This window comes from Mesoplodon mirus, assembly GCF_964341445.2.
Source record: "Mesoplodon mirus genome assembly, chromosome: 3".
NCBI classification, from domain to species: Eukaryota; Metazoa; Chordata; class Mammalia; order Artiodactyla; family Ziphiidae; genus Mesoplodon; species Mesoplodon mirus.
The window spans coordinates 89,854,772-89,871,476 of NC_138978.1; the positions used below are offsets into that span (position 1 = coordinate 89,854,772).

A 16,705-nucleotide genomic window follows, 5' to 3' on the forward strand; every position below is an offset into this window, starting at 1 on the left:
CCTGCTCTCTGGTAAATATTATTATCCTCTCAGGCACTCAACCAGGAAATTTTGGAGTTAATAAAAATTTTTTCTTCCTACTAAGTAATGATCTCACCCATCCCCACCCAACTTGAATCCACAAAGTCCTTTCCTTCCTGTTTGCTCTGTGCTGCACTCTCTCAGATGCCCACAACATTTTACCTAGATTATTTCAGGAGTGTTCAAACTGGTTTCTCTACTTGATGTTTCGCTCCTTCAATCTGTCCTACACACTGCCACTAGCATGGTCTTCCTTAAATGATAGCTGAGGTCACTACCCTTCCCCCAAAGCTGCAATACTCCCTCTTACATGCAGAATAAAATCCCACCTGGTTAACTTAGTGTTTTAGATCTTCCATTAAACATTTCGTCCTTTTCTCTCATTTCACACCCTTTCTTTTTTTTTTTTTTTTTTTTTTTTTTTTTTTTTTTTTTTGCTGTACGCGGGCCTCTCACTGCTGTGGCCTCTCCCGTTGCGGAGCACAGGCTCCGGACACACAGGCTCCGCGGCCATGGCTCGCGGGCCCAGCCACTCCGCGGCATGTGGGATCTTCCGGGATCGGGGCACGAACCCGTGTCCCCTGCATCGGCAGGCGGACTCTCAACCACTGCGCCACCAGGGAAGCCCTCACACCCTTTCTTGAACCTCCATCCACACCAGAGTTAATCACCTTCCTGAATCTGCTTTGTACCTTCTTGTCTCTGTAGCTTTGCTCCTATTATATCTTCTCCTAAAGCCCTTTTCTTCCATCCATTTTTCAAGGCCTGGCCCAAATCACATCAGCTGCATAACATATTACTCCAAAATTTAGTAGTTTAAAGCAACGACCAGCATTTATTATCTCCTACAGTTTGTGTGAGTCAGGAATTTAGGAGCGTCTTGGTTGAGTGTTCTGGCTTGGGATGGCTCATGAAGCTGCAGTCATCTGAGGCTTGACTGGGGATGGCAGATCTGCTTCCTAGGCTGGGAACCTGGTGCTGGTTCTTGGTAGGAGTCCTCAGTTCTTCCCTAGGGCTATTTGTTCTCTGCGCAGCTGGCTTCCCAAGCAGCAGCAATCTGAGAGACCAAGGCAGGAACCACAATGCCTTTTATGATCTGGTTTCAGAAGTACATACCATCACTTTTGCCATACTCTTTTGGTTACACAGACCAGTCTTAGCATGAGGGAGATTACACAAAGGCATAAATACCAGGAAGCAAGGATCATCTGGGACAGTGTTGGAGGCTGGCTGTCACAACATCTCTTCAAGAGGCTTTCTAGATTCCCTATCTCCATATGCCCCTCTCCTCCCTATTCCCAAAAGTTCAAATTCTTTAAAAATCAGAGCTCCTGAAGATCTCCCAATTAATTCACACTTAAAAAAATCATTGAACATTATAAAGTATAAATCCAAAAAATTGTTTTGGTTAATTATCAAAGGACACAGTGCTAAGGAACCTTCTCTAAAATCCTAGGTTGACAGAAACTTCATTGTTTGGGACTCATATTAGTGAGCAGAACACTCCTTTCTTGCCTGGGGGATTTATACCCTCCAGGTCACTTTGATTTAGAGAATTGGCTTCAATTTTCAGTGCGGGGGGTTTGGACACAATACTCTACATTAATCTTAAATTTATCTTTCAAGAAAATAGAACCACTAGTCTGCTTCTCAAGCCAGGTCTGATATTAACCCCTTTACATACAGATCTGATTTGCTCTGAGCCTATTAACTACTGTTTTATTTAGAATCTACCTAAACTCTTCCCTTCCCCTGATACCATAATGATCCCCATTTCCTCCCTTTTTTGGAGACATACCCACAATTCCTCTGCTTCCTCTGCTGTGTGGTTTCCTTTGCTGCAGCAAGTTAATAAACCTAACTTTGTTGGGTTACAGGTTTGTCCCTGGTGGTCTTTATATGATGGGCTTATGAAGAACTAAAATTATTTGAGCTCATTATTAACTAATTTCATTTTTTAAGAATCACTCATGCTCCTTGAAGAAGGGTATCTTTTAGAATATCTTGCCCAATGAGTCATTCTTATCTTTCCTCTGAACTATAGTCTACTTCTTAAATATATCTTTTCTTTGAAATATAATCTGTTTACTAATTAGACATGTTTTGGACTAACCTTGCATGCCCTTCCTTCAGTGCTACAAACTCCAAGATGATACAGTCACTTTCTCCCAAGGTCCCTAACACTTTCACAGTACTATGCAATTTATTAGTGAATTAGTAACTTTCCCTCTTGTCTTACTGAGTGACTCTTGTAATCTTTATTAGGCAACTACCAATTTATATTGAGAAAACACCTAGGAAACCACTGTTTTGTGGGCTACTTTAAAGTGGGCTACTTTAATATGTGTATTATGCAAGGTTTTATGTACTTATTTTCTGACTGACACACTTGCTTTTTTCTCGTTTCCTCAACTAAAGACAGGGACTTGCTAGTCACTGTACATACCCGAGTCTAAATGCTAAGGATAAGAAATTCTGTATCATAGGGCCTGACAGAAGAATGCTGTAATCTGTAATGCCCTTCTGATTCTGAGAGTAAGGCCAGCATTAATACAATGCACTCTTGTTATGTCTGAATGTCCCTCTGCAAAGAACAGTGTTTCTCAAACTTTTTGTTTGATCAGATCCACATTAAGAAATACATTTTTTTTTTTTTTTTTTTTTTCTGTACGCGGGCCTCTCACTGCTGTGGCCTCTCCCGTTGCGCAGCACAGGCTCCGGACGCGCAGGCTCAGCGCCCATGGCTCACGGGCCCAGCCGCTCCGCAGCATGTGGGATCTTTCCGGACCGGGACACGAACCCGTGTCCCCTGCGTCGGCAGGAGGACTCTCAACCACTGCGCCACCAGGGAAGCCCAAGAAATACATTTTGTATCACCCCTCGGGACACATAGATATAAAAGACTGGTATAAAAATTTCTCAAAACAACTCCTTTACATGTAATGCACTCTGAGATTGTTCTATTGTGTTCTATTCTTCTAGATTTCATTAAAAAAAAAGTGGTGGTCTCCATCTATCAAACCGATAACACAATCCCCTAGAGATTATAATCGATGGTTTAGAAAACACCGCCTTGGCAAAAGGTTTTTGATTTGTAGTCATTCTTTCCACATTTCCGTACACCTCGGAGAGTTCCCCACAGCTGTTTTCATCTAAAGGATTACTGTGCCCTCAGTTTTGTGTAAATGCTCTGTGACGGGGCCGTTTCCCTTCTTCCTGGCTCCTTTAAGAGGGTGGTAACGGCCCATACTGGAGGTGGAGTGGCAGGTCCCACCAATCCCCCGGCGCAGGCCAGGCCCGCTTTTCCAGTTCGTGTGAAAGCCTGCGCGTGTGTGCGCGCGGAGGTGGGGGGTAGGGGTGAGCCAGTGGCGACACACTGACCCAGCAGTAGCCAGGAGCAGCAGAGGGAGGCCCAGGGCCGTTTCCGAGCCCGCGTTCTCGGAGACCCTGCGAGGGTCCACGCGTGCGCAGAGCGCGTCCCGGGACCTTTCCGGCCTCCGCGGCGCCCGCGCGCGTTCCCCACGAGCTAAAGGCCGAGGTGGGCTCCGGCGCGCGGCCGGTGCGGCGGCGCGCGCCAGGGGGCGGTCCTGCGCGGCCGGCACTGCCCGCCCCCCGCGCGCTCCTCTCCTCCCAGTCTCCCCCGCGCTTCCTGCAGTACGGTAGTCGCCGCCGCGTCCCCGTGCCTGTCCGCGTCTCGCTAGCACAGGCTGTGCCATGGCGGCCTTCAGCAAGTACCTGACCGTGCGAAACTCCTCGCTGGCGGGGGCCGCGTTCCTGCTGCTTTGCCTGCTCCATAAGCGACGCCGCGCCCTCGGCCTGCACGGGTAAGAAGGCCCGTGGCCGCGCCGCCTTCCCGGGCCCGAACGTGAGCTCCCCGCGTTCTCTTCTTCTTCGTCCGGCGGACGAGTCCCTTTGCCCCGCGGGGTCAAGTGGAGAGGTGGCCGGCTGCGGCCGCTGCCAGGCTCCAATGTCAGGATGTCCGGTGTCCCCGCGGCGCGGGCGTCCCCCGTGCTCCCTGCGCTCCGCCGGCCTCCGGCTGCTCACTCTGCCCCCGGGTGTGCGAATCTTTTTCCTGCGCCCGCTAGCAAACCCGTGCCTCTGCCCCGAGGCCGTCGCCCCTGATGTCCTCCCCTTTTTTGCATCAACACCACCACCTCCTTTTTGCATCAACTTTATGGGTGTATTTTTGTTTTGCCATCTCATCTCCTGACAGACCGTGGATTTGCTTTGTGGACGTGTATGTGTGATTTGAGGATGGGGATTGGACTCACCAGGCTGGCGGCTGTTGTCTAAGTCATTGGATGAGTGAGATTTGGCACGATTCCTTAGTAGTTGCTGGTGAAAGTCTCGAGGATGGTTCGTGTGAACTATCCTGGGTCCATTTGGCAAAGTTGCTTTCTAAAGTGGTGTCCCCTTCGAGTTGGCCAGTGAACGCCCTAGCATTTCATCGGAAAAGCTGAATCGGTTCCGAGGTATTTGGAGGGCAAGGTTCGTTTTCCCTGACTCGCAGGTGGAACGTGAAAGTGTGTTCTAGATAAGGGTCCAGATCCCTTTTGATGATATGCCGCTGCTTCTCCCTCGAGAATTTTAATGTTTAAATTTAACTTTGGGAGATTATAAGATTAGAGAAGGAAGAGAGAGAATTGAGTTACTGTTGTGGCGTTACAAGACATTTTTTATTTGCTGGGAGTCACTTTCATTCAGCAAATGAGTGAGAAAAGGCTACTTCCAAAGCATTCTTGCTACTATTGGATATTTCATATTAAATCTTAGCATAGTGCTTTCATCCATTTTACTTCATTTCTTTGGGCAGGTACTGTTGCCTTCTGTTCTGATTTGCCTAATATATCTTATTAGTAGTAGATTTTGGACTAAAACACTGACAAGTGGCCTTCCTTCCCATGAAGTTCTTACTAACCTTCCCCTGGCTTCTTTATCTTATTAGTCTGGAGCAGCGGTCTTTCTTTTCCTTCCTAAATCTGCTTAACAAAGTTGAAAATGATTTGCTTCTTTGTCAGGACAGTACAGTACCTATTCACTTTTCCTCTCTTCAGTTTGCTTTTAAAATGATTTATTCTGGAAAATATAAACAAAATTTTCTGTTAGATTGTGTGCTTTCTGATCTCCCAGTTGCAAATGGAAGTTATTTGTTATCTGGGAATATGCCAATAGAAAATGCTGAATGCTATAAAATAACTTTGAATGACATTTTTGCAGAGAAGTGTTTTAGTGCATAGAACAGGTGTTTTAGTATGGGAGAGGGGGATTTGAGGACAGCCCTAACAGCTCTGGCTTGCTTTTATGATGTTTTTAATTAAAAACTTTGTTTTATTGGAGTATTACATACTTGTAGAAAAATACACATAAGTGTAGAGCTTGAAGAGTTTTCACAAGTAGAACTCACTCATGTAATCATCACCCTCATCTGCACCCAGATAAAAATATTATCAGCAACCCAGAAGCTCTTTTCAAGTCCCTTCCAGTCACAGCTAAAGTAGTTACTGATTAATAAGGCCATAGATTATTATTATTATTTTTTTTTTTTTTTTTAAGGCCATAGATTATTGAGCGAGGGAAATTTTAAACATAATCTAATGGGAAATAGTAGCAATAATAGCAAGATGGTATAATGCAATCAGTTTTATTAAATAATTTAAGTGTTTATTCATTATTATGTAAAATGCTTTACAAACCTCTTTTTGAGAAACTGTGTAAACTTTTGGGGGGATTAAATTATGCAGCTGTTAATTTACTGAACAAAAGATTGTTGTTAATCTTTTGCACTGGCAGTAGTGAGGAAAATCTTTATTTTACACATTAGTTTGTGGGAGGAGAATGCAAATTATGAGCAGATAAGCATGTTTAAATTACTGAGGTAAAATGGTTGAATTACTATAAAACCATTAAGAATGGTGTCAAATCTATCTTTGTAGATAATATACTTCCATAATCATTTGGATATCTTTCAGCTGCTATCTTTGGCATCATAGTTTGAAGATCAGAAAATTCTAACTTTATATTTTACTGGCTTTTCGGGTAGCTTTGGTAACAGGGCTAATTAATTTTACTATCTAGTGCCTAATTAAGGAACCTGTGACTGCTTGACCTTTATTTGTCTATGCTATTGACAGTAGATTTGTCTTAGAAGATATTCCTTAGAACCAGATAGTTAATAAAGATAATAAAATCACTTTAAAAGTTACAGTGTCATTTTATTCCAGACATTGGGAGAATGAGTAATTTAATGTTCTGAGTAAGTTTTTAGTTACAAATGATTTGACTGGGTGAAATTTACTTTTTATTATGGAAAATTTTACACATATTCAAAGTAAGCAGAATAATATAATGGACCTCCTATACACTTCACACAAGAAGTACCATTAACATTTTACCATTCTTGTTTCTTATAGCTCCTTGCTCCCCACCCCTTATTTTTACAGATTTTTAGGTAAAATTTATATATATTGAACTGTACACATCTTGTACATTTTTAAAGTAAATGGATACAATAGTATAACACATCCCTTTCATAAATTAGAACATTTTCATCTCCCCAGAAAGTTCTCTTGTATTCATTCTACATGACCACCATACTAACCTTTTTCACCCTAGTTTTGCTTAATCGTACATCTTATTTTGTTTATTATTTATATGGGGAATAGTGGAATCTTTTTACTCATGGATAAAGGAGACCATGTATTTCAGTTCAAAGGAAGTATCTGTTTCAGAATGTTGTATTACTAGGTGCTATGGGTTGGAGAGGTGTGTGTGTGTGTGTGTGTGTGTGTGTGTGTGTTACACATACATTAAAGAAATATATGACATCTTTAAGTGTGAATTAGTTAAAAATGTAAGATGATGACAATGCAGTGTACAGACAGTCATATTAAAAATTTTGAGAAAGAAGAGATTAATGTGTTTGGGAAGTGTTAGGGAAGGTTTTATGAAGGCTGTGAGCTAAGCCTAGAAAGAGGGTAGGAATGAATAACTGGAGATAAATTGAATGTCAGTAGCAGCCTTTATCAGATTTTTGTTGCCTTTTATGGGAGGAAGAAGCTTGGTGGTACTCTTTCAGTCCAAACACAAATATAATCATGTTATTTCTTCATTAAAATCTTTGAGCTATTCTAAACTACAAAATTCTTAGAATGAGTGAATGATGTTCATGATCTGGTCCTTTGCTACTTCTAGTCAGCCAGCCATATGGAATTAACACACTCTGAGTAGGAGAGGCTCTGCCCAGCCGTTGCCCTCTTATTGTAATCACTGTCATCCCCACCACTTTTTCCCACCCTCTGATGTTTATTTTCCTTCAAGACTCAGTTCAGTTAGCACTTTCGTGTCTTTTCCTTATCTCCAAACTGATGTTGTTGTCCTCTGCTCTCAGGCTGCTCTAAGCATTCCCCTACTCAAGTTACCACTCTGTATGGTAGTTTATTTTCTTGGCTTCTACCTGCATCAGACTGTGAGTTTCTGGAGGGCATGGACTGAGTCATCTTTAAATTCCTAGTTTGCACATGTCATAGGATAAACATTCAGTAAGTATTTATAGGGTGGACAAATGATGTAGAATAGTTGAAGAATTTTTAAGGGTAATTGTCTGACAGGCAGTTGGAGATGGGGTACTACTTCAAACATGAGTAAAGGCATTATCTTCAGAGAAGTGATAGTTGTGTACCTGAGATTATATAACAGGAACTGGGGGTAGGAAATCAGTGGGCCAGTATTAGAAGGCAGGGAAGAGACCAGTCTACATTGCCAAACTATTTTATGATCTTAATAAAACCAAACAAAGAACAAAAACAGAACAAAGCAGTTTTCTTTCTCTTCCCATGAATGCTTGTCAAAGTTCAGATTTCTCTTCCTGGATTTCAGAACCTTCCTTTATCTGGTCTCACCTTACCTGGCTAATCTTTTATTCCATTGCCTGCCAGTGACTACTCTCTGTTCCAAATAGGCCAGTTTCTGCACTGTTTTCTTTTTTTTTTTTTTTTTTTTTTTTTTTTTTTTTTTTGCTGTACGTGGGCCTCTCACTGCTGTGGCCTCTCCCGTTGCGGAGCACAGGCTCCAGACACACAGGCTCCGCGGCCATGGCTCGCGGGCCCAGCCCCTGCGCGGCATGTGGGATCCTCCGGGATAGGGGCACGAACCCGTGTCCCCTGCATCGGCAGGCAGACTCTCAACCACTGCGCCACCAGGGAAGCCCTGCACTGTTTTCTGAACAGGCCACACTCATTCCTGGCTTTGGAGCCTTATTCATGATATTAGCCATACCTGGAATATCTATCTCTTCCTGTATCCTCTGTTGTTCAACTCTTATCCTTTAAGGGTTACATCAAGGTCACCTTTTCCATGAAGTAATTTTAAACAACCCCTTTTTAATCTTATGAACCATGTATTTAGGTACTTTTCTCTTTTCATCTATTAATTGTTTGACTGGGTATGATCTAGTTGTTAGCCATCAGAGTGTAGCCATGTCCACCAGCTTATGGGGTCCTCCTTCGTCCTTTTTCAAATCCCCAATCTATAGATGGTAGGAATAACCAAATATTTTTGGAGAGTTTCAGGGAGCTTTTGTTTCTCTTAGTCATGCCTTACTTCTATGCTTCTGCTCTATTTTAGATCCCACTTGTATGTTGTCTCTTGAGCCTGTCATTTTGGTATCTGCCTTGATTCCTCCAAAGCATCAGTCACAAAGCAGGTATTTGTAGTAGAGCTTTACTGAAAATTTGGGAGTAGTGGCAGGGATTATATTGCAACATAGGGAACAGCTTAAAATGGAGAAGTTCTTTTATTTACAAGTTTCTTTTTTTTAAACACAAAGGTGCTTTATTTCAAGTCCACGCCATCTAAATCTACTGAGTACAGTAACCGGGACCGGAGAGGGGACGTATTAGAACCTAAACAATGACATTTATAAGTTTCTTGTACATTCCCACTGTTGGAAATTTGTTAGCTATTTTCCCCTGAGACTCAGCCCTGTGGCCTGTTGCTGGGTCTTTTCTGTACCCCTTGGATGTTTCCATATCTCTAGCTTCTACTCCCTGTACTCTCTCTCTCCCCACTAACCTCCCTACAGCTTTCCTGCATACTGAATTCAGCTTTCCTTCTTGAGATCTGCTCCTTTCATATCAAGCTTTAGAAGGGGCTGGCTTCACTTTTCTCAGTTTCACGGGCTCACTGAATGTTCTGCAAAGTACAGGCGTGTGTCAGGTGAGGGGCTGGAGTTGAATGAGACTCTTAGGATGAACCATGAGTGGATGTTGTAGGGTTCATCACCAAATGGATCCTCAGAATAAAAAGGAGATGCTTAAGCAGCTATAGGTAAAGAAGGCCTTAAAGGATTTGCCAGGAAAAGCAGCTCTATACAGAAACAACTGATGCAGGTCATGTTCTCAGAACTGTGCAGCTGTCTGTGGAATGCTGGGGGTAACTGGGTACTGACTGTTTAATTATTATAATTAAACTTCTCAGCTTTGGGCACATTAGCATCATTGGCCAGGCATTCCATTTTAGGGCTTTTGCAGTTGCTATTTCCCTGCCTGGAATTCTCTTTCCCCATACATCCTCATTGTGTTCCCTCCCATTTTTCTTAGAGCTGTGGTTACTGTTTGTTTAAATAACAATTTTTTTCTTGCTACAAATGTAAATGTTGTCTCCTGAAGTATATTATGAGCTCTTTAGGAGCCAGGCCCCTTCTATATGCATGGGTAAAGCAAGTCTTAGAAATTTATAAAAATAGTATCATTATTTTATGACCTGCTTTTGACACTTAACAATAGAGTAGAAACACTAAAGACAATATTAAGAAATTAAAAATCATGTACTTTGGTGTACAACAGACACTAACACAGTATTGTGAAGCAGTTATACTCCAATAAAGATCTATTAAAAAATCATGCATGTCATCACCATAACACACATATTGTTTTATTTTTATTACCTTTTATTATTTATATGCATATATTTTTACACAGTTATATACATGGTTTGCTATTTTCATTTAAAGCATAGACATCATTCCTGTGTTTCTACATGAACCTCATTACTATATTTTAAAAGAAATACATACATACTCCTTTGTGTGACTATATCATAATTTATTTTACCCTTAAATATTTGGTATCTAGATTGCTTCTGTAATTTTTACAGATAATACTATGTGTGTTTGTGAGTGAACATTTCTGTTTCTGCTGAGTTATTTCCTTGGAATAAATTGCCAGAATTAGGATTAATGAATGAAGGTTATAAGCTTTCTTTAGTGCTTGTGGAAAAGGAAAACATAAACATTCTGGAGCTACACAAATTCCACATATTACTTTTTAAGAATTGTGCCATAGAATACTATGAATGGGTGCTAATTTAATTCTCTAATCATCATTAAGGGATGTTTGAATTTTTTTGGAGGGGGAACTACTTTAGAGATGTAAAATAATGTTTCAGGATTATTTTAATTTCCAAGAATGCATATTTTTATATGCAGAAACCTGTCTTTATTATGGAGGCACTCAGCATAGTATAAAACATGGTCTTTGGTGTTAGATATGGGTTCAGGTTTTTATTCAACCATCTGCTAGACCTGTGATCTTGGTCAATTTACTCAGCCTCTTTGAGCCTCAGTTTTCTCATCTGTAGAACAGGGTAATAGTATTTACTTAATCAGTAGTTGTGAGGATTAAATGAGAAAATGTCCTAACTCAGTAGCTGGAACAAAGGTCAGTAAAAAGAAGATAGCTTTAGCTTTCCCTGTGCTTACCAAAGGACAGCAAAACATCCCATTGTTATGTACTCAGTAACTATTGAGCCTTCATAAAAATTTCCTCAAATGTGCCCACGAAAATCTCCCTAAAGAAACCTTTCGAATTGATAGACTCATTCAGAGTTGGAAAGTATTTAAGTTACTTTTATGTGACATGGTTTCAGTCCTCTGTTTTTTTTTTTTCAGTTGTTGCTTCCTGAATATGATACTCTATTTCTCCACCCCTTAAAGGGAGGTGTGAAACTGAATTCATTATTCTAAGTGTGGTCTAACTGACAGAGTGGAGTGGGCTGTTACCTGCTTTGTAAATCCAAAACTTTTGTTAAAATAGGTGAGGTTACATTCATTTTTGTGACAGTCAGTATTCTTCACTCATATTTTAGCTTGCACAATTGTTTTCCCTTCCTTTCCCCTTCTTAGCTTGCTGTGTTTGATTTTTTTTTTTTTAAACCTGGGTGTGGGTATTTACAACTTATCTTTGGGCACATCACTTTCTCCTAAATATTTTTTTCATCATGCACATTTAAAAAAAATTTATTGGAGTATAGTTGCTTTGCAATGTTGTGTTAGTTTCTATTGTACAGCAAAGCGAATCAGCTATGCATATACATATATCCCCTCTTTTTTGGATTTCCTTCCCATTTAGGTCACCTCAGACATTGAGTAGAGTTCCCTGTGCTATACAGTAGATCCTGCACATTTAATTAGTATCCTTTCTGTATATTTTGTCAATAAGTTATTGGACAGGACTAAGTATAGAACAATGTATTTATGTCACTATAGCCTTTCTTTTAAATGATACCTTTTGGGGGTTGTATTGGTTCTCATCTTTAACTTACCTGGTACCTTTTCACACCTTTCCTTCTGGTGATATTTTGCACTCGGACAGTAGGGCTAGGCGTTTGATCCATACTGGGCCAGTCAGAATCCTTCCTCCTCTGCGATGTTTCTGCTGTGGAGTCAGTGGGGAATGGTCTTCCTTTTTCGGTCATGGATGATGAATATCACCACCTTCTAATCTGTTGCAATAAAATATAAACTGGAATTATTATTATTATTATTTTATTGGCCTCACCACGCAGCTTGCAGGATCTTAGTTCTCTGACCAGGGATTGAGCCCATGCCCACTGCAGTGGAAGCGTGGAGTCCTAACCATTGGACTCCCAGGGAATTCCCTAAACTGGAGTTATGAAGAAGAAAGATAGGCGCTCTTTATAATTTTCTTTAGAGTTATATATGGCAAATTAAATTTTATGCAAAATGGGTACTGTATTTCCCTATTGTTATTTTTTTTGGAGTGATTTTTTTACAGAATGTTAGAGTTGTTTATAAATGACATTTGTAGTCATTTCTACAAAAAATTAGACATAAGGCCCTTGCTTAAGAATATGGCTTTTATCATAACATTCTTTTTATGAAGAAATAACTTTTGTTTTAGGCATCTCTTTTAAGAATATAGCCTTCCATAAGCATTAGGATAAAATGGTCTGGATAACTGATGGTTTTGTGTTTTTAAAAAAAAACATGCATTTGTTGTTTGGCTAATTAGCAGTCCTGAATGATTGCAATTAAATTAATAAAGTATAAAATTGAAAATAAAGCTCATCAAAGCATTCAGCTAATTTGGAATCTGTGAATAGACGCAACAATCTCACATACCACTGTAATGGTACCATAATAATAGACATAAACATGGGTTGTATGATTTACTCTCTGCTGAAGAAGTTACTGGCATTAATTTAGTACCAGTAGTTATCTGTTGGCATTAAAAATAAATGTACTGTGTGGAATGAGGCAGCTTCTCTAGGTAAATCATAATTTGGTTATTTAATCAGCATACTGTGTCTGTAGGTCACTACATGTCGCTATTTAAAACATTTACACTTTCATAAACCTATGAAGTAAGCAACAAGACACATAGTGTCTCCTCAGAAGGAAAAAGTATGGTCCTATAAATTTATCATACTTTAGTGAGTAGGACTTTTTTACATTTCAGCTTCTCTGAAATTAGGATGCAATTTACAGCTGATGCATCTTAGCTTTGATTAATATGGTATTGGCATATTGTTACATTTCCTTTTTACTATGCATGTTTTTAATTTGCTTATAAAAATGCTTCATGGTAATTTACATCAAACTCAATCTTCTGACTCCATATTCAGTGTTACTGTCATTCTTTCTTCATTATATCTTAGAGGTTAACTTAAGTTAACTTAAGTTGAGGTAGAATCAGATCTTTTCCTCATTCCAGAACAAGGACTGGAGGAAGTAGGGTGGCATGGGAATCAATGAACCACTCAAAGAAAGGGACCCAAAGATCATGCACTAACTCATAAAACATCTCGTGCCTGCTACGTGTCAGATGCTGGGTTTATAGAGATGAAAAAAAGGTCCTATTCTCGAGAGTTGGGAGGTATGATACAAGTCTGTACCTTCATTCAACATTTAGTGCTAGGTGCTGAGGACACACAGTAGTGAATGAGAGTAGGTCTGTTTCCTAGATGGATCCTGTAGTGAGAGAAGACAGCCCATTTCATTTTAGTTTTGTATTGGGCACTTGGGAAGATTAAAAATTAAATCAGGCAAGATTTTTGCTGTTAAGAAACCCACAGACCATTAAAAGAGAGAATCCTGTGTCTGGACATTTCACACCAAATTTCTAGTTAAGAAAAGAAACTCCTGGTATATTTTATTTAAAATATTATTCTCCATTTACCTGTGATACAATTTTGTTGCATCAGGAAATTAGATTTAAGGTGTTTTCAACTATGGTATTCATTTTCTTTCCCCTGCAGTAATGCCCAAGATGTGTTGTTTAGTAAAGCAGTGGAGGCACTGGGGGAGGCAAGTGTAGGACAGAATCAATGAAATGATCCCATTTTTAACGAAAGTATCAGATAATTTCCAATTTAACTATTGATGAGTGAATGCATTTCTCTCTGTATTTTATCACTGGTTCAACAAAATAGCTACTTCCCCTTACTTCATTGAAGAAAATTTCAATGTGGAAGGAAATACAATGTTTATCCAGTACATTCTATTGAATGCTTCTTGTATGTCTCTAAGCTAGGCATTGAGATACCAAATTGATGAACATTATTTCTAACCCCTGTCTTGTGGAAACACAAATACATAGAAAAGTTGTACAAGTCAGTATGACTAGACCTGTGGTCTAATAATAATCCTGTGGGAGGGAGCGCTGAATTGGGAATGTTTGATTGTTTTGGTTGTTACCTGGGGAGGTTTCACTTTTGTGCCTGATCTTAAGAGATAAGGCGTAAAAGACATTCTAGGTAGAGAAAATAGCATGAGCAAGGCATGGTGTTAGTGGAGTTATGATTTGAGAAGAAGGGACTGCAAAGACATGAAGCTGGTAACCTTACTATTAACTATTTATTGAGCACTTGCCATATTATAGGTTCTAAATATTTTACATTTATTCCTCACAACAGTCTTTTGAGATAGTTGTTTATCTTTATTTTATCGATGAGTAATCAGAAAGGTAAAAATGGTACCTGATTATAAGAGTTCTTACGTTTGAATTAGCCAGGTGGAGGGTAAAAGACAGAATAAAACATTTTTATCAGATCCTTCAGATAGATTTGTAACCAAGCAAGGCCTCATGCGCCCATGGACAGAAAGCCAAACTCTTGACAGCAGGTGTTTTCAGCAAAGTAAGGGTTTATTGCACGGCACCAAGCAAGAAAGTGAGAGACAAGCTTCAGATCCACTCCATCTTGGTCTTTGAGTTAGGGATTTTTTTTTTTTTAAAGGGGAAAAACAAAGGCTGGGACTAATCATCATCTTGTGACATTTCTTCATCATAGTTTCGGGAGTTGGAATGTTCTGGTTTATGAGGCTCAGACCAGGTGGTCCGTGGCTTGGGGGTCCATTAGCTCATCTTGTCCTGGAGAAACAACCTGGGTTTGTATGTTAATGATGATATATATAATAGCAATTTTAGTACATTAACGATGTTATCGACAATAGCAGTTTTCGTCATCTGACTCTGGTTGATTAGTCTTCAGTTAGCACAGGATTGAGGTCAGAGGGGACAAAAAAGGCAATAAAGAATTGGATAGAGAGAGTAATCATAAACTCAGTGAGGGAACTCGGTTTCAGATTCAAAAGAACAGTCAAGAATCATTCAGGGGCTAAGAAAAAGACTTATGTTAAATTCAAAGTTATGTTAATTGTTAGATTAACAATTTTATTGTATATTAATTTTAAAATATAGTCATGGTGAAATACTCTTAAGATTTTAAAAACATTTTTATTGTATATTATACAGCAAATATAGAAAAGTGCATAAAACACATATATAAATTAATGACTTTTTTTGTAACTGCCACCCAGGTCAAGAAATATCTTTGCCATCCACCCAGAAGCCACATGCCCCTTCCCAGTCACAGCCCCTTCCCTGTACTATCCTGACTTCTATAGTAATTACATTGTGGCATTTCTTTATAATTTTATCACCCAAAGGTGCGCTCCTGAGCACTATAATTCAGATGTGTTTGTAGGATTTTTTGTTCAAGTCTCTCTTAATCTATGAGTCTGCATGCCATTTCTCTTTCCCCTTTGTTATAGTTTATTTGTTGAAGCAACCAGGTGTTTTCACCTATACATATTCTGTAATTTGGATTATGCCAGTTGTATAATTTTTCTTCATTCTCTGTATTTCCTGTAAATTGCTAGTTGGATCTAAAAGCTTGATCAAGTTTAGATTTTGTTTTTATTTTTTGGACAAGAATGCTTCCTAGGTGTTGATGTGGTATACTCTCTGTCATGAGGTATATAATGTCTGGTGGTTTCTTTTTGTGATTTGAGCAGCCACTGATGTTTGATACCTAGAACGATGAGTTTATTAGGTCTTACAAAATGGTGATATTTGAATTCGGTTATTACTTCATTTATAAGGTGGAATGCTTCTGTAAAAAGGAAGTTTTCTTCATCTGTTTGGTTCCCCAGTGGTACAGTTCAGTTAGGAAAGGCAGGATGGATATTTGCTTCTTCATTATACATCAGTTTCTTGTTATTCTCTGGAGGTGACCAATGAATTCTTCTTAAGTGTCATTATGAACCTAATGATTCACTACTTGTAAATAAGTAGTTAATGCTCTGTTATAGATGCTTTGGAGGAACCTTTATGAATGCAGTGAATCTTATAAAAATATGAAATGTGCCTCAGTTATCAACTCTTGCATTGGTTTTATTTCTATTTAAATTTTAGAATCAGCAAGTTGGGATTTTGATGAGGATTTCATCTAATTTATAGATTAATTTCTAAAATTGGTTATAGTGCCCTTTTTTGTTGATCAATCTTGCCATGAGTTTGTAACGTGTCAATTTTTTTAAAAATCTGACTTTCAGTTTTGCTTACCTCTGTTGAGTGTCTTTTATTTCATTTTATTTGCTTTTATCTGTATTCTTTTATTCTTTATACTTCAGTTAATTTTGTTCTTTTTCTAATGTTCACATAGATGATGAATTTTCAGTCTTTTCTAATGTATTCGTTTAAGGTTATTTAAGCTCTCTAAGCACTGTTTAGTTGCATCCCACAGTTTTTTTGATACGTAAACTCTTATGTTGTAAACATATCATTTGATATGTATATCATTCGTTTCAAATATTTTAAAAATTCCTTTGACCCATGACTTTTCACAAACCAAAGCGAATCTCTTTATTTATGTCAGTTACCTATTGTTGTGTAACAAACCACCCCAACAGTTATTTTCCCCCCTTATTTCTATGGATGGCTGGGTAGTTCCTTTGCTTGTTTTGTTTGGGTTCCCTTATGAGGAACCCAGTAGAGGATTGGCTACACTGGAAGGTTCATATCTGGTAGTTGGTGCTGGCTGGTGGCTGGATGCCTTGATTTTCATCTAAGTGACTATATCATTCAGTAGGCTGTACCAGTTCCTC

General features: G+C 39.3%; 1 protein-coding gene across 2 annotated transcripts in view; it reads left to right on the top strand.

Annotated features, from left to right (window-relative positions):
- The first annotated feature begins 3,661 nt into the window (after nt 1-3,661).
- The window catches only part of ABCD3 (ATP binding cassette subfamily D member 3), an 83,111-nt gene continuing 70,067 nt past the window's right edge, over nt 3,662-16,705 (top strand). For both annotated transcript variants that reach the window (XM_082614621.1, XM_082614622.1), the window contains exon 1: nt 3,662-3,845. In XM_082614621.1, the coding sequence (XP_082470747.1) occupies nt 3,736-3,845 (110 nt within the window). In that variant the 5' untranslated portion in view covers nt 3,662-3,735. The remainder of the gene's footprint in view (nt 3,846-16,705) is intronic.